Source organism: Brienomyrus brachyistius, chromosome 10 (assembly GCF_023856365.1).
Source record: "Brienomyrus brachyistius isolate T26 chromosome 10, BBRACH_0.4, whole genome shotgun sequence".
Taxonomy (NCBI): Eukaryota; Metazoa; Chordata; class Actinopteri; order Osteoglossiformes; family Mormyridae; genus Brienomyrus; species Brienomyrus brachyistius.
In genome coordinates this window covers 3,045,730-3,068,805 of record NC_064542.1, presented here as the reverse complement: position 1 = coordinate 3,068,805, position 23,076 = coordinate 3,045,730, and the positions used below count along the sequence as shown (strand labels likewise).

Below are 23,076 nucleotides of genomic sequence, written 5' to 3'. Positions count from 1 at the left end.
AATGGAAAAAATCACAAAGCAAAGGCATCAATGCCAATCGAGAAGCTATGTGAATATTTTTAAGAAAATATGTTTACCTCGCATAGGGTTCCAAGCGGAGCGGCAACATCACGGTCAGAGACTTCGCCAGGACTCTTTTTAAAGATAGGATCAGTATTTCCATTGTAAGAAGACACAAACTTGAAGTCACTGGTACGAGAGCCCGTTGTTAAGTAAGTGTCGTAATTGTAAGAACTGCGCAGAGTTCCTGCTCCATCCACCTCAGCATAGTTGGGAGGAAAATATGCACTGGGAATGGCAACTGCACCGTCAAACATCAGTCCCGATTTCCGCCTGATGCAAAACTTTAAGGTAACAATAAGAATTATGAAAGTAATGAAAAAAGTGCAAACAGTAACCAATGCGATAATCAAATATAATGTTAATTTGGAATTGCTTTCCTCGTAAGACATATCCTTTAGCTCTGGAATTTCAGCTAAGTTGTCAGAAATAAGTAAATTTACAGTACATGTAGACGAAAGAGAAGGCTGTCCATTATCTTTTACTAAAACAATGAGGTTCTGTTTCATAATATCGGATTCAGCAACGTCCCGCTGCGCTCTGATTTCCCCGCTATGCAGACCAATAGTAAAAAGTCCAGGATCAGTCGACTTCAAAATCTGATAGGAGAGCCACGCATTCTGTCCAGAGTCAGCATCCACAGCAATTACCTTGGAAACCAGAGAGCCCGCATGAGCTGCTTTAGGGACCATCTCAGTCATAACGGAGTTTCCTGATGGATCAGGGTATAGTATCTGTGGAGAATTATCATTCTGGTCTGTTATGAACACACTCACGGTCACGTTGCTGCTGAGCGGCGGGGAGCCATTGTCTCTGGCAATAACATAGGCCTTAAAAGTACTGAGCTTCTCATGATCGAAGGATTTTACAGCATGGATCACCCCCGTATCTCCGTTAATAGACAATATTGTTGACAGTGGGACGCCATTGACCTCACTCGGCAAGATAGAGTAGATAACTGTGCCGTTCTGTTTCCAGTCTAGGTCGGTCGCTTTAACGGAACAAATGGATGATCCAGGTTGGTTGTTTTCACTTACGTAGGCACTGTACGTTTGTGCATGAAACAGGGGCGCATGATCATTTACGTCTGCGACAAACAACTGTAGAGTTTTCAAAGACGACAGTGGCGGAGATCCCTCGTCGCTTGTATAGATTGTGATGTTGTAATCCGACAATACCTCACGGTCAAGTTCTCCAGTAGTTACAAGTGAATAATAATTTTTAATGGACTGTACTAACTTAAAAGGAACATTTTGCTTTATTGAACAGCGAACCTGTCCATTTACTCCCGAATCTTTGTCTTGTACGTTTATGATGCCCACCTCTGTGCCAGGCACGGCGTCCTCTGGTATGGGATTATTAAGTGATTTAAGAAATATCTCTGGAGCATTGTCATTCACATCTGTGATTTCAATAATTACTTTAGCCTGAGAAGCAAGTCCGGCTCCATCTTTCCCTTCAATACGCATTTCATAACTAGAGACTTCTTCGAAATCAGTTGGCCCAGACACACTTATTTGTCCAGTTTTATGGTTGATTATAAACGCCTTTTTAGCTCTATCAGAAATACGGCTAAATTCATACGTGACTTCGCCGTTAGCGCCTTCATCTGCATCGCTGGCACTGACAGTAACCACTACGGTGTTCAAAGGAGAATTTTCAGGCAGAATAGCTTTATAAATGGATTGGCTAAACATGGGAATATTATCGTTCGCATCTAACACCGTGACATGTATTTGCAATGTACCTGATCTTTGAGGAGTCCCACCATCTGCTGCCGTAAGTAATAATGTTAATTCTTCTTTTTGTTCACGATCCAGCTCCTTTTCTAATATCAACTCAGCATATTTTCCACCGTACGTACTTGGACTAATATCCAAATAAAAATATTCATTTTTTTGTAGTGTATAACTTTGAACTGCATTTTCTCCTATATCCGGGTCGTGTGCTTCGTTTACTGGAAAGCGTGATCCTTTATTTGCCGATTCTAAAATTTCCAACATCATTTGATCTTTGGAAAAGACGGGTGTGTTGTCATTAATATCCTGGATTTGGAGTGTAATACGCTGTAGCTCCAGTGGGTTCTCCAGTACAAGTTCGTATTTTATGGGACAAGACGCCTTTTCCCCACAAAGCTCCTCTCTGTCGATCCTGCCAGCCACAATCAAATCTCCCGTTTTCAGGTTAATGTCGCAGAATTCTCTCCCGGTCCCTTCGCTGTCCAATCGAGCATTACGAGCAGACAATCCTTTAACATCAAGTCCGAGATCCTTTGCTATATTTCCAATTACTGATCCGCGTTTCATCTCCTCTTGGATAGAATAACTAACGTCTCCATACGTTATTTGTGAGATGACCAGAAATATAACAGAAACCCGCAGTGCCTGCATCCTGCCACGGTAGCCTTTGTATTCCATTTCGACTCTGAACCCAGTCTGAAAATATTTACGGAACAGCTGATAGTTGAAACAGGTAATCCCCTATTCAACATCAAATTAGATTATTATTACTGCTTTCTGCTTTCCACCGACTCGCCAACCAGAAAAGCTCAGGAAAATAAGTGTGCAGCTTTTAGAAATATTACACAAATGGGTGGATACGTGTCCAAGGCTCCACAGCTGGTGAACAGCGACACTCTCTGAAATATTTAAGAACTACAGTAACAACTCAAGACATCTATTTATACATGACCTCACAACTACTTATCCAGTGTACTGTTGCAAGGATAAACACAAAGTTTATCTCTTTTAAATATCTCACAAATTAAAGACAGAAATTGATTTATGAGTTTGTCATAAAGGTATTTGGGTATTCTCTTAAATATCTGGATATTTAGATGGAGTTGCATGAGGGTGTAGTCCAACATTAATTCTTTAAAGGAAAAATGTGATGCATACTAATTTTGCAGGTAATTTTTAAGTATTTGGGTTACTTGTGGTCTACTCCTTACTGTTTTCAGTTTGTTAATTTTCTTAATTTAAGGTAACATTATGTGCAGTTATATTGTAGATTTTCAAAACAAAACACACAACTGAACTGTAATAGCAGGGAATTGCTGTGTGGTATTTGTATATTCTAACTAAGCTTGCATATATAAAACATGTTCTGAACCAAATAAATTGTTAGAATCCTGGTTTTACTGACCCATTACACCCAAGAGAAAAATAAACAGCTGATAAGAGAGTATAGGGGGCTTAACTCACAAATTACACACCTACAGAATAAAGGCAGGATTCGAACCCACATCTCTGGAGGTATAAAACAAGAAGCTACTGTGCTTTCAGACAAAAATAACAATAGTTAAAAAAAAATCAATCTCCTCCACATGCTAGGTTTTTGATCTCGTCATCATTTACAGTTGACTGTTGGTTTTGTTGTCTATGTGACAGAAATCAAACTAAATTAAGCCAAAAATATATTTAATTCTGTGGTGGGTTGGCATCCTGTCATGGGTTTCTCCCTGCCTTGCACCGGTAATTTCCGGGATAGGATGAATATATTAAGAACCTCTTAAAAGTTTCCAGTTGTGATATAATTGTTTACCCACCTGAAAATTTACGAAGGGTGTTGGTTTATTTTAATTATTTTTAAAACTACATCCTTTACAAGTGCTCCTCACAAACTTAAAAAAATAGCTTAAGACTCATCTATGCTGAAAACACTTCAACATCTGTTTCAATGACTTGGCACTACTTTTCTGGGATGAGTTCTCCATGCAATTATGGTGTTCCTTAACGGTGTTCTTTAACGTGTTACCAAGACCTGAACAGTATACCTTACTGAAGTTGTGCACTGTTCTATGTCTGTTCTTGTTCTCTGAACTATCCCTTAAGTGGGGGCTTAAGGATGTCACGTCCTGATCGTGTCGCTCCTCCTGTGTGCCCACAGGAAACCACGTGTGGAATCACACAATCAGGAGAACGATGAGACACTAGCGATCAAAACATCAATGACAGGACTCGGGAAAGACTAACAGGAAAGCACTTAAATACAGAAACCTACTCAGACAGGACTAGGAACAGCTGGTAACATGGGGATTCCACATGTGGTTAACGAGGGCGCGTGGCACACAGGACGAGCAACACAATCGGGACGTGACAAATATCAGCCCATAGTGGCTTATTAAGTGCCATGTAATTAGGTGCCATTCATGGGGAAGGTGCTGGATTGGTTGACATTGACGGGTGAGATTTGATTATTCCCTCCATGCAGTGACTGCTTGACTGCGGCATTAGAGAAAGTGGTGTTCTTTATTTCTTTATAAATATAACACTGCAGGAATTCTTCAAAATATTGCATTAATCAGAGCTGGGGAAAAGCAAAAAATATTACACAAAATTAAGAAACCGAATCATCTAACTATAAAGATGATTTTCACTGATTCCGTGCACGAACCGGCCTCCCCCCATTGTAGTAGGCCTATTACACCATTTTATTTTTATTTGTTCTATGAAACACCTGTGCACACTAATGGTTGTGTATATCATTGATATCGGGATTAGCAATAGCATAATAGCTGAAAGAATGCAAAGTATGGTAAATGTTAAAAAAGACAGTTTTATGTTAATAATCTGGTTTACAATCAGAAAACATCCATAGACAACTTCGTTAATGCAATTTAAGAAAGTCCATCTATGTGCAATCAATTTAAAATTTTGAACATGACTTTAGGAATACAATAATTTTCAGGAATATTTTATCTTAAGGACAACTGTAGTAACCTAACAATTCTTTTTAACATAACAAATTAAAAATAAAAACATCAAATTATTTGGATTAAGAATTATAGACACTGGAGGGTTTTATTTATATTATAGGATATGTTATATTTTTGACTTCTCTTTAGTTACTTTATGTTCAATTGTAACATATTCCATAGATATTCCAAATGTAGTTTTGGTTTATAAGTCTTTGACTACTGCTGATATTTAACCTAATGCGAAGGAACAACTCAATGAACATCACCAAGCCATTCATGCATCCACAAAAATTAAACCTATAAGAGTAAGGATTTGCATGTGTGATCTGGGGCAGCATTTAAAGAAATGGCATTTGAACCTCCAGTCTTGGAGATGTACTGCAACAGCAACACCCCCTACATCTCCAAGCTGCCCACTGCTGTTGTCTATTTAAAACTTGTGATGCTATTCCCCCTTAATAAAAACACATTTGAGCATATTAAGTGTATTTATCAGTGTCAATTGATCTTTTTAATGAGTTATTTGACTCTTTGAAGACACAAGGAAACATTTTGAATGGGCTATAAATGACTGGATCAAGCAGTTTTGCTAATTATTAGTAAGAAGAGAATGTAATGTATTGTATTTCTCCACAGTAGACCTAGGTCAGGAACCACCTGTTCCTGCATTCTGTCCATGCTACACCATTTATTCCTTCTATCTGCATTTGCTTCCAGTACCACACAAAAACTGAATGCTTTTTAATAATACATTACCATCAGTTATTTTTTTAAAAATTGCAGTATTTAAATATACATAACTCTGGATAATCTAGTAACTATGAATGTAGTTCATTTTTACATCAGAAGGAGACATTAGGGTAAAGAAACTAGGATTTAGAATTTTTTATGGCAAATTTAAATATAAAGTTATTTACAACTTACCTTGTCAGCTTCATTAAGTGTATCGCCCACTGTGATTTCCTCAGGGCTGTTCCTAAGTTTCTCATTTGTAGGAAGTGTGTTGCCGTTGTACGAGGTTACGAATTTGAAGTCACTAGTTCGCGAGCCTGTTGTTAAGTACGTGTCATAATTGTAAGAACTGCGCAGAGTTCCTGCTCCATCCACTTCTGCGTAGTTGGGAGGGAAGTACGCGCTGGGGATGGCGACTGCACCGTCAAACATCAGTCTTGTCTTCCTTCTGCTGCAAAACTTGAAGGCCACGATGATAATCATGAAAGCGACGAAAAAGGTTGAAATGGATGCCAATGCGATGATCAAGTATAAAGTGAATTTGGAATTGCTTTCTTCATAAGACATATCCTTCAGTTCCGGAATCTCAGCTAAATTGTCAGAAATAAGCAAATACATGGTGCAGGTAGTAGAAAGAGTGGGTTGTCCATTATCTTTCACTAAAACAATGAGATTTTGTTTTATGCTATCCATATCAAAAATATCCCTTCTCAGCTTGATTTCCCCACTGTGCAGACCAATAGCAAAAAGTTCAGGGTCTGTAGATTTAACAATTTGATAGGAGAGCCAGGCATTCTGCCCAGAATCAGCATCAACAGCGATTACCTTGGAAACCAGAGAGCCTGCGTGACTACTTTTAGGAATTATTTCAGTCATGAGGGAACTTCCCGATACAGCGGGATAGAGTATCTGTGGAGAGTTATCGTTCTGATCTGTTATAAAGACGCTCACAGTCACGTTGCTGCTGAGAGGAGGGGAACCATTATCTCTGGCTATAACGTGTGCTTTAAAACTTCTGAAGTGCTCATGATCAAATGATCTGACAGCATGGATAACACCTGTATCTCCGTTAATAGACAGAAGTGAAGACACTGGAACACCACTGACCTCACAGGGCAGGAGAGAATAGAAAACAGAACCATTCTGTTTCCAATCTGGGTCCCTCGCAACGACAGAGCAAATGGAGGAGCCCGGTTTGTTATTTTCATTCACATAAGCGTTATAGGATTCCTGATGAAATACAGGCGAATTATCATTCACGTCAGATATAGATAACGCTACCGACTTAGAGGAAGACAAAGGCTGGGATCCCTCGTCGGTTGCAATTATTGTGAAGTTGTAATCCGACACTAACTCTCGATCCAGCGCTCCTGTTGTTACCAGTGAATAATAGTTCTTTATTGATGACACTAGCTTGAAAGGTACATTTTGCGGAATGGAACAGCGAACGTGTCCGTTTTGCTCGGAGTCTTTATCCTGTACGTTGATAATGCCTACCTCTGTACCAGGAAACGTGCTCTCAAGTATGGGGTTGATTAAAGATTTAACAAATATCTCCGGTGCATTGTCATTTACGTCAATGATTTGTATTACAACCGTTGAATAAGATGCCGACCCAGACCCATCTTTTGCTTGAATGGGCATTTCGTACACGGATTCCTCTTCGAAGTCAATTGCGCCCAGTACTTTAATTTCACCTGTTTTACCATCAATGGAAAACAGCTGTAAATCGTCGTCTGAAACCCGCTCAAATTCATATGATACATCGCCGTTGGCTGCGAGGTCTGCGTCCGAAGCGCTAACGGTAAGCACTACAGTACCTAAGGGAGAATTTTCAGGCAAACTAGTCTTATAAACTGGCTGGCTAAATACGGGAATATTATCATTAACATCTAAGACAGTGACGCGTATTTCGACAGTACCAGATCTCTGAGGATTCCCACCGTCAGTGGCAATAAGGGTTAAGGTTACCTCTTGCTGTTGTTCGCGATCCAGCTCTTTCTCTAAAACCAATTCGCCGTATTTCGCACCAAGTCTATTTGTTTGAACAGTCAAAATAAAATGATCATTCGTTTGTAGTGTGTAAGTCTGAACCGCGTTCTGTCCTATATCCGCATCGTGAGCCGCATCTAAATGGAAAGAAGATCCCTTAGATGCAGATTCGAGTATTTCAAGACTAATTCTCTCATTTTTAAATTGAGGCGAGTTGTCGTTAATATCCTGAACTTCAAGACTAATACGGTGTAACTCCAAAGGATTTTCCAGAACAAGTTCATATTTTAATGAACACAAAACCTTCTTCCCGCACAGGACTTCTCTGTCAATCCTGTCCGCCACAATCAAATCTCCAGTATTCACATTAATATCGCAATAACGGCGGCGGCCACTTTCGCTTTCAAGACGGACTTTGCGCAGCGACAATCTTTCAACATTGATTCCAAGATCCTTTGCTATATTTCCAATCGCTGATCCGCGTTTCATCTCCTCCAAAACGGAATAGGTCATATCTCCATAAGCAGCAGAAATGGCGAGTAAGAGAAAAGCAGAACCATACAAATGCAGAGTCGTGAAGAAGAAAGCCCGAGTCGTTTTCATTTCAGAAGAGGTATTTCAAATTCAACTCAATAAATGTATACGATTTATCCAGTATTGTTCTCTTGTGTCTGGCAAAAAAGAATATGGATCACAAAATCGATATGATGCCAGCTTCTTGGTCTGGGAAGAGCCTATTGTGAATACGCCACATAGGCGAGGTGGAGGATGTACTCGTCTTGCTACGTTAGTTAACAGCGACACCATGAGTTATTTTTAAAAACTGCATTAGCAATAAGGGACGTGAACAGTTTAAATCGTCAGTGTTTTCTAATTAAACTCAACAATAGAAGTCGATAAAATAATATAGTCAAACGTATTACTTGCTCATCCATTACTGCAAAATATATCACATGTACATAAGAAATATTTTCCATCCAATATTCGGTTTGCAAAATACTGATCTTGAAAACACGATATTTGTTTGTAATTTCAAATCAAATCGGTAATGGATGGATAGAATCTGCCAAATTTACATTTTAATGAGAATATTATTTATCACACAAGACTACATTTAGTGTACAAGAAATTTTCACAAGATCAATCACAACAAGAACAAGATAGATATCACAACAAGAATTTTGGTGGCAAACTTGAAATCACTGGCATGTGAGCCAGTACAGTACATGTCATTAACCTAAGAACTACGCGGAGTTCCTGCCCCACCCACTTCTACATAGTTGGTAGGGAAATATGGCGACCGTGTCATCAAGAAACAGCCTAGGCAATCTCCGATGGGATATCTTCAAGGAAACAATAATAATCATGAAACTGATGAAAAAAAGTAGAAACGGAAACAAGTGCGATAATTAAATACTAAAGTTGGTTTAGAATCGTTGCCATTGTAAGCTACATCATTTAATTCTGGGAGCTCGGTATTGTCATTAATAACCAAATGTAAGGTGCAAGTATTAGTAAGAGAGGGCTGTCCGATATCCGTCTCTAAAACAACAATGTTGCTTGATTTCCCCGCTGGAGAGCCCAATAGTAAAAAGTTCAGGATTATATCACAGCAAGAAATATCGCAACTATTTTCAGACTTTACATATAAAGATAAAAATACGAAGTTCATATGGAATAAAATAAATTGCCGATTCATAATGAAAAGTGTCGCTGTTCAACATTATGGTTCTGAAACTAGGATGCAGTAACAATGCACGTTCCAACATTTGGGCTACGTGTGATATTTATATAATGCGTAAAACTATTTTCAGGAACTTATAATAAATAACCTGACAGGTACACTGTAAGGGCAAAATTATCTTTTAACTTACCACAGGTAGATCGTCCATCCCGGACTGGGTTTTCCTTTCACTCTCAGTGATTTCTTCAGTCATTTCCTTTATTTCATTTTTCAGAATCTGGCGTTTGTGTAACGAATTGTCATTGTAAGACACAACAAACTTGAAGTCACTGGTGCGCGAGCCTGTTGTTAAGTAAGTGTCATAATTATAAGAACTGCGCATAGTTCCTGCTCCATCCACTTCTGCATAGTTGGGAGGGAAATATGCGCTGGGAATGGCGACCGCGCTGTCAAACAACAGTCTAGGTTTTCTCCTACAGCAAAAGTTCATAGCAACGATGAAGATAATAAAAATGACGAAAAAAGTTGAAATGGATACCAGTGCAACGATCAAATAAGAGGTTAATTTGGAACTACTCTCCTCATAAGACATGTCTTTGAGCTCCGGAAGCTCTGCTAAGTTGTCTGATATGAGTAAATATATGGTACACGTGGTTGAAAGAGAAGGTTGTCCATTATCTTTTACTAAAATAGCAAGGTTCTGCTTTACGCCATCTGATTCCGTCATGTCTCTCTGTGTTCTGATCTCCCCGCTGTAGCGACCAATTTTAAACAGTCCAGGATCGGTGGCCTTCATAATTTCATAAGAAAGCCATGCATTCTGTCCAGAGTCAGCATCCACAGCAATCACCTTGGAAACCAAAGAACCGGCATGAGCCGCTTTAGGGACCATCTCAGTCATGAAGGAGCTTCCTGATGGATCAGGGTATAGTATCTGTGGAGAGTTATCATTCTGATCTGTTATGAAGACACTCACGGTCACGTTACTGCTAAGCGGAGGGGAACCATTGTCTCTGGCAACAACATGGACTTTGAAACTTCTGAACTGCTCATAATCAAATGATTTTGCAGTATGAATCACCCCCGTATCTCCGTTAATAGACAACAGCGACGACACCGTAAAACCATTGACCTCACTGGGCAAAAGAGAGTAGGTAACTGTGCCGTTCTGTTTCCAGTCTGGATCTCTCGCTCTAACAGAGCACACAGATGAACCAGGCTGGTTATTTTCACTGAGGTAGGCGAGGTACATTTGATCATCGAAAAGGGGAGCATTATCATTTACGTCAGACACAGATAACTGTATAGTTTGAGAAGAAGACAGAGGCGGAGAACCCTCGTCAGTTGCGAAAATATCAATATTATATTCCGACACTAGCTCACGATCTAGCTCACCACTAGTCACCAGGGCATAATAATTCTTAATAGATGGTATTAACTCAAAAGGGACATTTTCCTGAATTGAGCAATGGACTTGTCTATTTACACCGGAATCTTTATCCTGTACATTAATTATGCCTACCTCCGTGCCAGGTAACACATTCTCAGCTAGAGTGATTTTAAGCGATTTAACCAATATTATAGGGGCATTATCATTAATATCTGTAATTTCAACTAAAACAGTTGAATAGGAAGCCAGTCCCGACCCATCTTTCGCTTGAATTCGCATTTCATAACTTGTCTGTTCTTCGAAATCAATTTGTCCTTTTAGCTTTATTTGCCCAGTTTTCGCATCAAGATCAAAAAGTCTTAACATTTCATCTGAAACAAGTCTCATGTCATAAGAAACTTCTCCATTAGCTCCCTCGTCGGCGTCAGTAGCGTTAACTGTTACCACTACAGTTCCTAAAGGAGAATTTTCAGGTAGACTAACCTTATAGACAGCCTGGCTAAAAACGGGAATATTATCATTAGCATCTAACACAGTGACGTGTATAAGTACAGTTCCAGATCGCCCTGGAAACCCACCATCAGCAGCTGTGAGTAGTAATGTTACTTCCTGCTGTTTTTCACGGTCTAGTTCATTTTCTAATACTAACTCACCGTATTTTCCGCCAACTGTGTTGGAATTTACATCCAGCGTAAAATGATTATTTCTTTGTAATGTATATGATTGAATCGCGTTCTGTCCGATATCTGCATCATGAGCCTCGTCTAAAGGGAAACGGGCGCCTTTAACCGCCGACTCTCTTATTTCTAATTTAATAACATCGCTTCCGAATTGTGGAGAGTTGTCATTAATGTCCTCAACATGTAGAAAAATACGATGCAATTCCAGAGGATTCTCCAGAACAAGCTCATGGTTTAATATGCAAGTAGTCTTCTTCCCGCAGAGCGATTCCCTGTCAATCCGCTCCATCACAATCAAATCCCCAGTATTCAGATTAATATCACAATAACGTCGGCGTCCACCTTCGGTATCCACACGGGCCTGACGGGATGACAGACGTTTCACATCCAATTTCAGATCCTTTGCGATATTTCCAATCACGGATCCACCTTTCATTTCCTCCATTACAGAATAGTTCAAATCGCCAGCGACTGGATGTAGGAACACAACGAAAAACAAAAGGCACATTCGGAAAAAACCCTGAAATATATTCAATTCCATTTTCTGAACGTAGTAATTATGTAATTTAAAATATAGCCGACTGTCCACAGATTGAAATTATTTCTACGACTAGCTTGGAACAGTGTTTTTTTTTCTTGTGGCTGATGTAGTAGCAAGCTATTCGGTACAAATATGGCTTTGGTGGGTGGAGATCAACGTGCAGCGCATTCCTGGTCAATAGCGACACTCAGAGCATAAAAAATGCCACTAATGTTTTTGTTGTTAATGGAACCTGGATGGAACATTAACTTAAATCGCATACCTTCAGTTATACATGAGGTTAAGTGAAAATTATAGTTCTAAATAAAAAACTCACACGCTAAAAGTCCAAAAATCTCGGTAAATATTTATCAACATTTTATCAAACGACTATTTACCTTTTAAATTCCTAGAATTTCCAACTGTTGTTGTTGTGCGTTCTTCTGCTGTGGATTTCAACCCAGCTTTCCCTTAACCCTTAATACCATTGATGAAACATGTAATTATGTTGAAGCTGTATACATACAATTGAGAAAAAAGTGACATAAAATTGAAAGCGGCGTCAGGCAAACCCTAGAGCAGTTGGGGTTAAGGGCCTTGCTCAAGGGAATAACGACAAAACCACTCCACTGACCATGAGATCTGACGACTGAGCCACATACCACCCTTATCCTTCCCAATTAACAACTGGATTGTTCATGTGCTGCAGGAAAAATGTAAAGATTGTACTCTGAAAATCTGTAGCATATTGCTGTGAAAAATTACAAACCATTCCCTCCAACCTGTCAGTATATATAATGTTACTATATAACCATCAAAATGAATATAGTTGTTTCTCCATCTGCTAAAGATACACTTATACCTGTATCATTGCATCTACAACAGAACAATGCCAGCTACAGTGCTGCTACTTAACAAATCACAGCCGCAGCCTTTCACACCACCAGTCACAGCCCAGTGCATCATCAGAACAAAAGCCATCTGCAAAAACTGCTTCATCATTACCAATAACCCAATAAAGGCCTTCCTGAAGCATCCCAAGGCAACAATGGTTACAGAAATTAAATATTGCATAAATACTTTAAAACAATAAAATATGCTCCAGTCTAAATAAATGAGGATGATATAGTAAGCTGCCATTCAACAAAAGAACAGAAACATTTTCTCTAATTATATAAAGAACAATAATATTAAACAACAATCCATCCATCCATCCATCCATCCTCCCTATAGCTGGGGAGGCACTGGATCACCGTAGATGGCATAGAATGGGCAATTCAAGGGCACTGATCCTGCTGGCTTTGTACTGTAGGACAAAACCAGAGATCTTGATAGAAACTCATGTAACACAGCAGGGACGTCATAAAACTTCATACACATAAAACAGCAGCAAAATTCCAACCCTGGAGACATGAGATAGCAATGCTGCTATGCTTTAGCGTTTAAATGCAATACAAAATTATAGCTGCAGACGTATCCATTGGTTAACTGCAAATGTCAAATCAGCTTTATGGCTTCAAAGAGACACAAGAACATTAATCAAATACAGCATGATTGTGACACGGGCTGTTTAAAGTAAGATATACCATTTTACTCGGCTCCTTAAAAATATATATATAAAAATGAAAAAAATCATAAGTGGGATTTTAAAGACATTGACATTTGTTAGAATGCAAACCAAACAAAAACCATACATATTGTTCATGGGTCAAGCTCAATAATAATATACTTCTTAAACAATTGTCAGCAGTACTTTTGAAAAACATTCTGTGCACTTATATGGAATACAGACACCAGCTGTGGCACTATGAACCCTTGCAGTGTTTATTTTTTTAACTGCCATCAACAGATGGTAAGGAGACTACCAAGTGCAAAGTGTGGGCATGATCCAGTGATCATTCTAACAGGTCTGGATGCTGTTCAGTCAAATAGTTACTTCAATATTAGTTTAATACTAGAACTCGTGGCCATATGTAGAAATTAGCGGGAGAACATTTTAAAACGAATTTGAGGAAGCACTTCTTTACACAGCGTGTAGTTAGAGTATGGAATAGTATCCCTGTTAGTGCAGTGCAAGCTAAAACCCTGGGTTCCTTTAAATCTGAGCTGCTGATTATGCATTAAGCTGCTCTCGTTTGTAAATTTCTTATGTTCTTCTGTAGATAACTCCGAATGTAAACCCAAATGCTGCAAATAAACTACAGAAGGTTACTTACTTCTATCTGTTGATTTTGAAGAGTATATTTACTAAAGAAATGTGCTGTATGTTAAAAACTGGCAGAAACAAATTTAATGTGAAGAAATATAGGACTAAAATGAAATATGTAATCATAACAGCAAAGCAATTTTAAAAACGGTTTACGTGAGGGGACACAAGTAACCTAGTAACTCAGTTACTACTCAAGGACAAATCATGAACAAGTATAGTAACTGCATGAAATACATGAACCACTATAACTGATTAATGATAAACGAACATGGGATCAGTACATTACTAACACTTGTATGGCATAAAAGAGGCACATAACCTACCTCTCCGAAATCACGTGTTCCATTGGGAGAAGGGATGTTATCTTCACCATTTTCTATTTCACATTTCAGCTTTTGGTCCGCAGATAGCACATTTTCATTATAAGACCTGACAAATTTGAAGTCGCTGGTGCGCGAGCCCGTCGTTAAGTACGTGTCGTAATTGTAAGAACTGCGCAGAGTTCCTGCTCCATCCACTTCTGCATAATTGGGTGGCAAATATGCGCTGGGGATGGCAACTGCGCCGTCAAACATCAGTCTAGGCTTCCTCATGTAGCAAAACTTTAAGGCTATTGTGAGAATAATAAAAGAGACGAAAAAAGTAGAAACGGATACAAGTGCAATGATCAAATACGAAGTTAATTTGGAATTGCTGTCTTCGTAGGAAACATCCTTTAGCTCTGGAATCTCAGCTAGGTTGTCAGAAATAAGTAAATTTACAGTGCATGTAGTTGAAAGTGAGGGCTGTCCATTGTCTTTTACTATAACAACAATGTTCTGTTTCACACTATCCGATTCAGCAACGTCCCGCTGCGCCCTGATCTCTCCGCTATAGTGACCAACAGTAAAAAGTCCAGGATCAGTCGCCTTCACAATTTGGTAGGAAAGCCACGCATTCTGTCCAGAATCAGCATCCACAGCGATCACCTTGGAAACCACAGAGCCTGAATGAGTACTTTTGGGGACAATTTCAGTTATGGAGGAGCTCCCTGACGGACCCGGGTATAGTATCTGTGGAGAGTTATCATTCTGATCTGATATAAAGACGGTCACTGTCACGTTGCTACTTAATGGGGGGGAACCGTTATCTCTGACTACGACATACGCTTTGAAGTTTCTATCCTTCTCATAATCAAACGACTTAAGAGCATGAATCACTCCTGTCTCGCCATTAATGGATAAAAGTGAGGACACTGAGATACCCCTAACCTCACCGGGCAACAGAGAGTAGAAAACTGTGCCATTCTGTTTCCAGTCTGGGTCTCTCGCCTTAACAGAACAAATAGATGAGTCCAGTTTGTTATTTTCACTCACATAGGCAGTATAAGTTTGCTCCTCAAATAGAGGAGGATTATCATTGACATCTGCTACGGATAATTTAATCGTTTTAGAAGAAGACAAAGGGGGAGTCCCCTCGTCCATTGCAGTAACTGTGATATTGTAATCTGAAACTAGCTCACGATCTAACTGTTCTGTGGTTATAAGCGAATAATAATTTTTAATTGACGGCACTAATTTGAAAGGGACAGTTTGCCGAATTGAACAGTGGACCCGACCATTACCCTGCGAATCTTCATCCTGGATATTAATTATGCCCACCTCTGTGCCAGGTAAGACATTCTCGGGAATGGGGTTATTTAGTGATTGAACAAATATTTCAGGAGCATTGTCATTAATGTCAATTATCTCTATCATGACAGTTGAATAAGAGGCTGAACCAGCGCCGTCTCTTGCTTTGATACGTATTTCATAAGTAGATTCTTCTTCGAAATCAATTGCTCCTTGAACTTTAATTTCCCCAGTATCATAAGCCAGGGAAAACAGTTTAACATTTTCGTCTGTAACGCTGCCAAATTCGTACGTCACTTCACCATTTGCCCCTTCGTCTGCATCGGTTGCGCTAACTGTAATCACCAAGGTACCGACGGGCGAATTTTCAGGCAGATTGACTTTATATATTGGCTGGCTAAACACAGGGGTATTATCGTTAGCATCCAGTACAGTGACTTGTATGGCTATAGTACCAGATCTCTGTGGAGTACCACCGTCAATTGCGGTAAGTACCAACGTTAACTCCTGCTGTTCTTCACGATCCAACTCTTTCTCTAACACCAACTCACTATATTTAACTCCGGCTGCGCTTGTACTTACGGCCAAAACAAAATTATCATTACGTTGGAGGATATACCTTTGAACGGCATTCTGTCCTATGTCCGCATCGTGGGCCTCATCTAGGAGAAAGCGAGCGCCTTTGTCTGCAGATTCTCTTATTTCTAAATTTACGATATCCTTCTTAAATTGTGGCGAGTTGTCGTTAATGTCCTTAATTTCAAGAGAGATTGCATGTAATTCCAATGGATTCTCCAGAACAAGCTCACATTTTAAAGCGCACGAAGTCTTCTTTCCGCAGAGGGCTTCCCTGTCAATCCGTTCACCCACAGTCAGATCTCCAGTATTTCGATTAATGTCACAGAAACGGCGTCGATTGCCTACAGCATTCACACGGGCCTTGCGTGCTAGTGTAAGAGTAATTTGGTGTTGAGGGGGAAGAGGGTCTGCTTTGTTGGGGCTCGCGGATGGAGCGCGGGGGTGAGATGAGGTGACGGAGGAAATAAAAGGAGAGAGTTGGCGCGGGAGAAGGGAGAAGAAAAGCAGCGGGAAATGTGTAGCGCTGAGCGGGGTTATATATGTTCTTGTTATTTTAGATCAGGGGAGTAAATATATATATATATATATATATATATATATATACATCCATATACAGTCTCCGGCCTCATTCCTAAATAAGCCTCGAAGCCTAACGAACCCCAGTCAAGAAAAGAGCGTCACACTGGTGGCAGCGGCGGTCGGTTTCGTGGTTGTATTTTATTTTCGCCGTTTTGTGGATCCGCTCGAGTCTCGCCTATATTTCTTGCATACCCATCGATTCCCACGAGTTCGACAAGGAAAACTAAACGCTGCTCAGTTGCGTGTTTTCGCCCCGGTTGCCTTAACGAGATGCAACAGGACATACCGGATAACGAGGCGGCAGTGCCCGCAGCGCCGCAACAGCCCCAGCCGCTGCAGCAACAAGCCGGCGCAGACTACCGCTCGCAGGTACCGTTTCGAATCGACCTTCCTTCTCCTTTCACGGGAGACGGGACGGAGCCCTTCAGTGCCTGGATTCGGCGATTCGAGGTAGCGCTTGATGTTTTTCAAACCCATTCCGATAGGGCTAAGCTGCTCGGTGCTAAGCTCACCGGCTCTGCCTTTTCATACTGGCATAGCTTGCCACCTGATGTTAAGGACAATTATGAGCTAGCGAAAACTAGTTTAGCTGCTGTTTTTGGACGGCTGCCTTTCCTGACTACGTTTCAGGCGCATCTTAATGCAAGGCCCCGTAAACTGCAGGAACCTTTGGAGGTCTACGCTGCCGATTTAACTAACTTGGTAGCGGAGGCTTTTCCTCAATATGGCCGCGAGGCCCAGAGCTGTGAAGTTTTCCGCCGTTTTGTCTCGGGGTTAGAGCCGGCGCTGCAGTTAAAAATTCACGAGCATGGTGCTTTAACGTTGGAGGCTGCGCTTAAAGTGGCTACGCAATGCGAACGCGCGCGTATGGCTCTTAATATGACCTCCCCGGCCCCGGTACTGCCGGCTGACTTACAGTTACACGTTGGTTCTGTTACTGTCCCGGCTTTGGACGTGCCTAGCGCTCTCACTGACCTCAGAACGGAACTTCGTGATCTTAGGCAATTTTGCATGAACCAGAGGGATAGCGCGGTGGACAGGCTCTCACAGCAGGTTGCTGACCTCCAGCAAGGCATTGCCAGCCTTTCATGTGTTTCTAACCACTCTTGTGCTGTGTTTGAGCATGCCTCCCCTAGCAGGCACCAGCCGTCATGGAAGAACCATCAGCGTGACTTTGACGGTGCCAGCCTACCACATCACTCCTCCGTTCGGGGACGACTCCCGTCCAGGGAGACCTGCTGTCAGCTGTGCGGTGGCCCATCTCCTGCATCGCCCACCTACCGTCGGATTGAGCCAGGTCACGCACCTCCTCTCAGTCACGCCTCTTCGCCGCGTAGACGGCATGACTCTGGCCCCCGTGAGGACGAACACCGGCGCAGTTTTGAGCAGGTTTCCTGCCTTCCTGACCGACGCCGTCCAGTTCGCACCTCACCTCATTCATCCCCCTGGGGCCATCGCCCCTTAACTGCACGGTATACTGGTGGCAGAGTTGAGGGCCGGCAGTCAGCTTCACATTCCCCTGACACATGGTACAAACGACACAGGTCCCATTCGTCTCCCTCTCCCCCTCCACGGCACCATTCTGCCCAGGCCAACCACTGCTACCCAACACGTCGGGTACATTTCTCTCCGTCACGCCACCTTGATAACTCCACACACACACACACTCAGGGAAACTCATAGAGGCTAGCATTGTGGACCGAATGCTAGCATCTGATGTTGACCAGGTCCATGCAGATTTTCCAACTGTCGCCAAGAGCGAACTGCCGACACCATTCATTTCAGTCACAATCGCAGGCATAGCATTCCATGCTCTGTTGGACACCGGCTCAGGCTTATCTCTTATTACACATGACTGCTTGAAGACCATACCTTCCTTAGCCTCACAGCCCATAGCCAAGCCATGTCTCATTGCTTCTTCCGTTACCGGTCATTTCCTGGATATGGTGGGTACGGTCACTGCCCCGTTACGGCTGGGTGGTCTGACCCTTACCCATGTATTTCATGTTGTGCGTGCCTCATGCCACCCTGTAATTATAGGTTGGGACTTTTTCAGTCAGCATGAAGCAACCGTCTCGGTGCCTGACGCACACCTCAAGTTATATGATACAGTTGTGTCCTTTGTGTCGCCCCAACAGCTCATTCCAATTCAATGCTCGGCTGTCATCGCCCATGGTATCACGGTGCCCCCTTTGTCGGAAATGGTAGTTTCAGTGTCAGTGATTAGTGACAGCCTGGCGACCCCTCAGTATGATTCTTATGTGGGGATCCTCGAACCTCAGCTTGCACCGACCACGACACTTGTGGTCGCTCGAACGTTAACATCCGTCACCCAAGGCCAGGGTATGGTCAGGGTAGTAAACCCCTCCCCGGCACCAGTTTCCTTGGCTCAAAACTGCCCTCTGGGGCTAGTATTCTCCATCACTGGCCGCCCACAGGATGAGTACACGCTGGTTTCAGCAGTTGATACTCAGGAGGCTCCTCATAACCCCCCACCACGGGTGGATCTGAATAAGACATGCCTTGAGGTTGAGGAAAGATCTCAACTGGAGGCTTTACTGGCCAAATATGCTGATATTTTTAGTGCCCATCCTTACGATTATGGTCGTACAGACTTGGTCCACCACAAAATTGATACTGGTACTGCTTCACCTATTAAGCTACGGCCGTATCGTACATCCCCAGGCACCCAGACTTTCCTTCAACAGGAGACACAGAAGCTCTTGGAGCAAGGTGTTATTGAAGAGTCTAATAGCCCGTGGTCCGCCCCAGTCGTACTAGTGCGGAAGAAAGATGGCACATACCGTTTCTGTGTGGACTATCGTCGCCTGAACGCGGTCACTATTAAAGACTCGCATCCTCTTCCACGTGTTGATGACACGCTGGATCGTGTAGCTGGTGCACGAATTTTTAGCACCATTGATCTGACAGCTGGCTATTGGCAAATACCTCTTGACCCCAAGGATAAGGAAAAAACGGCTTTTTCGACGGGCACTGGTTTATTCCAGTTTCGAGTTATGCCTATGGGGATTTCTAATGCTCCTCCGAGCTTTCAGAGGCTTATGGAGTTGGTGCTGCGTGGTTTGCACTGGAGCATTTGTCTGATTTATTTGGACGATATAATCGTCTACAGTGTCAGCTTTGATGAACACCTCAAGCACCTCCAGGAAGTCTTTGAACGATTTCGCACTGCGGGTCTGAAGCTTAAGCCATCTAAGTGTTGTTTGGCGCGCTCCTCCGTCACATTTTTGGGACATCGCGTGTCCAGTGCCGGAGTGGAGCCTGACCCCTCTAACACACACAAAGTGTCCACATGGCCAGTTCCTCACTCTGCCACCCACGTACGGGCGTTTCTGGGTCTCTGCTCTTACTACAGACGGTTCATCAAAGATTACGCTCATATTGCAGAACCCTTACATCACTTGACCCGTAAAGGGGTACCATTTGTATAGTGTGACAGGGCTGAGGAGGCTTTCCGGTCCCTGAAAGGGGCCCTGACGTCCCCACCTGTCATGGCTTTCCCGGATCTCTCAATACCATTCATTCTACATACGGATGCTTCCCATCATGCAATAGGCTCGGTCTTATGTCAGGTCATTGGCAGCACAGAACATGTCATCTCTTACGCCAGCCATGTACTCTCGGCCTCGGAGCGTAAATGGTCCACGTTCGACAGGGAGCTCTATGCAGTCCTGTGGTCTGTGCGGCACTTCCGTCACTATTTGGCTTATCATCCTTTTACAATTGTGACGGATCATAAGCCACTAGTTGGGCTAAAAAAAATTCCCCTAGATCACGACCCCACGGGCAGGCGAGCACGCTGGGCTGTGGAACTTGACCTCTATGATTGGGCAATTGTCCATCGTGCTGGTTCGAAACACCTTAACGCCGATGCTATGTCCCGCCGCCCTGCAGAGGTCCCCTTTGACATACCTTGTTCCCCGGATGCTTCCCACCCGACTTCCATTACAGTCGCCACTCAGACTTCTGCAGATTTTTCTACACTACAGCCGGGGGCTACACTGGTCGAGCCCATTGTCACCACGACCACACCTACTTCTCTGGGTTGTACATTGCCGTACGCCACTGCAAGCTTGGTGCAGATACACAATGATCTGGAGTTGGGTAAACACCAACGAGATGATCCAGACCTGGCGGTTGTGGTTGCCTGGTTGGAAAATGGCACGAGACCCCCCCTGTGGCGTCTGCGAGCTGCTTCCCCGACATTGCGGAAACTGTGGTCGCAGTTTCCTCGTCTTTCTCTGTGTGATGGAATTTTATGCAGGCATCTCTATCGTCCATCTGGGCGTGCCGTCTGCCACCAGGGGGTTATACCGCGAGCCCTTGTTCCCAAGGTCCTATACCTGGTGCACGGTCATCCAGCGTCCGGTCATTTTAGTTATGCGAAATCGATTGACAAGGCAACGCGTTCCTTCTATTGGCCCTACATGTCATCTGACGTGGCTCGTCACTGCCAGTGCTGCGCAGCTTGTCAGTCCCGGCGTTCCCCAGTCCCTCGCTTGCAAGCCCCCCTTGTCTCCATTTCTCCAACCCACCCATTTCAGATTGTCGCCGCTGACCTAACAGAGCTACCGGTGTCCTCAAAAGGGTACCACTACGTGTTAGTCATGCTTGATCTCTACACGAAGTTTGTCAACCTGTATGCCCTGAAAGATCAAACGGCGATCACCGTGGCTCGTTGCATATTTGACCACTACCTTCCCCAACATGGGGTCCCAGAAGCTTTACATTCAGACCAGGGTCGTCAGTTCGAATCAGACCTCATAAAGCACCTCTGTAGCTTAATGTCCATCACAAAACTTCGGACATCTCCTTATCACGCGCAGTGTGATGGGGCGGTGGAGCGGCAGAACCGTGTGCTGAAGGATGAGCTATCGAAGTACCTTTTTGACTCCGGTAGGGATTGGGATGAACATTTACCCCAGGTAGCGCTGGCCTACAACACCACAACTCATTCATCCACAGGCTTTACTCCATTCTATCTGGCTCATGGCCGAGAGGCAAGGGTCCCTATTGATGCTTTTCAGACAAACAGTCCCTTGACCGCTGCCACACCTGGCACCCTTGCGGCATACGTGTCCTCTCTTCGTCGCCGTTTAAGCCAGGCTTATCGTGCAGCTTCAGCATTTAGGGATAAGGCTCAGGCCTCTCAACAGCAGCACTATGACCGACACATGAGGTACGCCCCATACAAGGCAGGGGATCTAGTGTTGGTTGATGATCCGGCGCATCGTCGCAACAAGCTTGCACCCCGCTGGGTTGGACCCTATGTAGTGTTACGCGCCATATCAGTCAGGGATGGACTACCCCCTGTTAATTTCCAAATTCGGAATCCCTCTCAGCCAAACAGCAAACCAAAGATTTTACATTACAACCGTCTTAAACCTTATCACACTGGCCCCAACTCTGTTCCTTCTGCTGACCCCCTCCCTACATTCACGTTAACCAGTCAGCCTGTTAAGTCAGGGCTTCATTGCCCTTTGTGGCCTGTGCCCTACCCCCGGTCACCACAATTGCCTACATCCCATCTATCGTCAGAGGGTACAACGATCCAAAACTCTTCCCCCATTGCTACACCAGACGCACATGGCCCTGGCCTGTCATCTGTTGCGCCACCTCCCTGCCTGATGCCGCCAGTACACCCCACGGGACCACACGAGGCCCCTGGATTGGACCCTGTACCTGACATATTTGCACCACCCCCGCATGCAACAGAAGTGTCGTCGGAGGGCGGGAACCTGATGTCTGCATCGCAGTCCTCGTTGACTCTTCCTCGCCGGAAGACCCGCCTGCCGGGCCACCTTCGTGATTTCCAGCTTTATTGATGGACCTCAATACTCCGGACTGTGTTCTATCTGACTGTTTTGGAATTATATTTGGGGATTTCGCTTTGTCCATACTTTACCCCAGGGGAACGACACCACAGCCCTGGTTTTGTCTGATTCCTGTCAGGCTGTTCCTAGGAGTGCCAATACGGAAGTTCCTTGTACTGTCGCTACTTTATCCCTCTTGTCCTCCTTGGGTGAATGCATCTGTTGCAATGTTAGTTCTCTCCCTTGATTGTAATTTTTTTTTTGTTTGTTTTTTTTTTGAAATGAGGACATTTCTTTTTTTGGGAAGGAGAGTATATGTAAGAGTAATTTGGTGTTGAGGGGGAAGAGGGTCTGCTTTGTTGGGGCTCGCGGATGGAGCGCGGGGGTGAGATGAGGTGACGGAGGAAATAAAAGGAGAGAGTTGGCGCGGGAGAAGGGAGAAGAAAAGCAGCGGGAAATGTGTAGCGCTGAGCGGGGTTATATATGTTCTTGTTATTTTAGATCAGGG

General features: G+C 43.1%; 3 protein-coding genes across 5 annotated transcripts in view; all 3 read right to left on the bottom strand.

Moving 5' to 3' along the window:
- The window catches only part of LOC125750548 (protocadherin gamma-C5-like), a 221,901-nt gene that overhangs the window by 190,097 nt on the left and 8,728 nt on the right, over window positions 1–23,076 (bottom strand). Inside the window, exon 1 of one of the 3 annotated variants that reach the window (XM_049028523.1) lies at window positions 5,684–8,253. The exons of 1 other annotated variant lie outside the window; for it this stretch is intronic. In XM_049028523.1, the coding sequence (XP_048884480.1) occupies window positions 5,684–8,086 (2,403 nt within the window). In that variant the 5' untranslated portion in view covers window positions 8,087–8,253. Of the gene's footprint in view, window positions 1–5,683; window positions 8,254–23,076 lie in introns of those variants that run through there. One more of the 3 variants, XM_049028544.1, reaches the window with a different exon arrangement.
- zgc:123181 (uncharacterized protein LOC735300 homolog) lies at window positions 310–2,725 on the bottom strand. The gene is made up of 2 exons (XM_049027497.1): window positions 1,808–2,725; window positions 310–344 (listed from the first exon to the last, which is right to left on the bottom strand). Exons 1-2 carry the CDS (start codon window positions 2,475–2,477, stop codon window positions 310–312), a joined length of 705 nt encoding a protein of 234 aa, XP_048883454.1. The 5' UTR covers window positions 2,478–2,725.
- On the bottom strand, window positions 9,349–11,859 carry LOC125750115 (protocadherin beta-16-like). Its single transcript, XM_049027496.1, has one exon. It carries the CDS (start codon window positions 11,776–11,778, stop codon window positions 9,349–9,351), a length of 2,430 nt encoding a protein of 809 aa, XP_048883453.1. The 5' UTR covers window positions 11,779–11,859.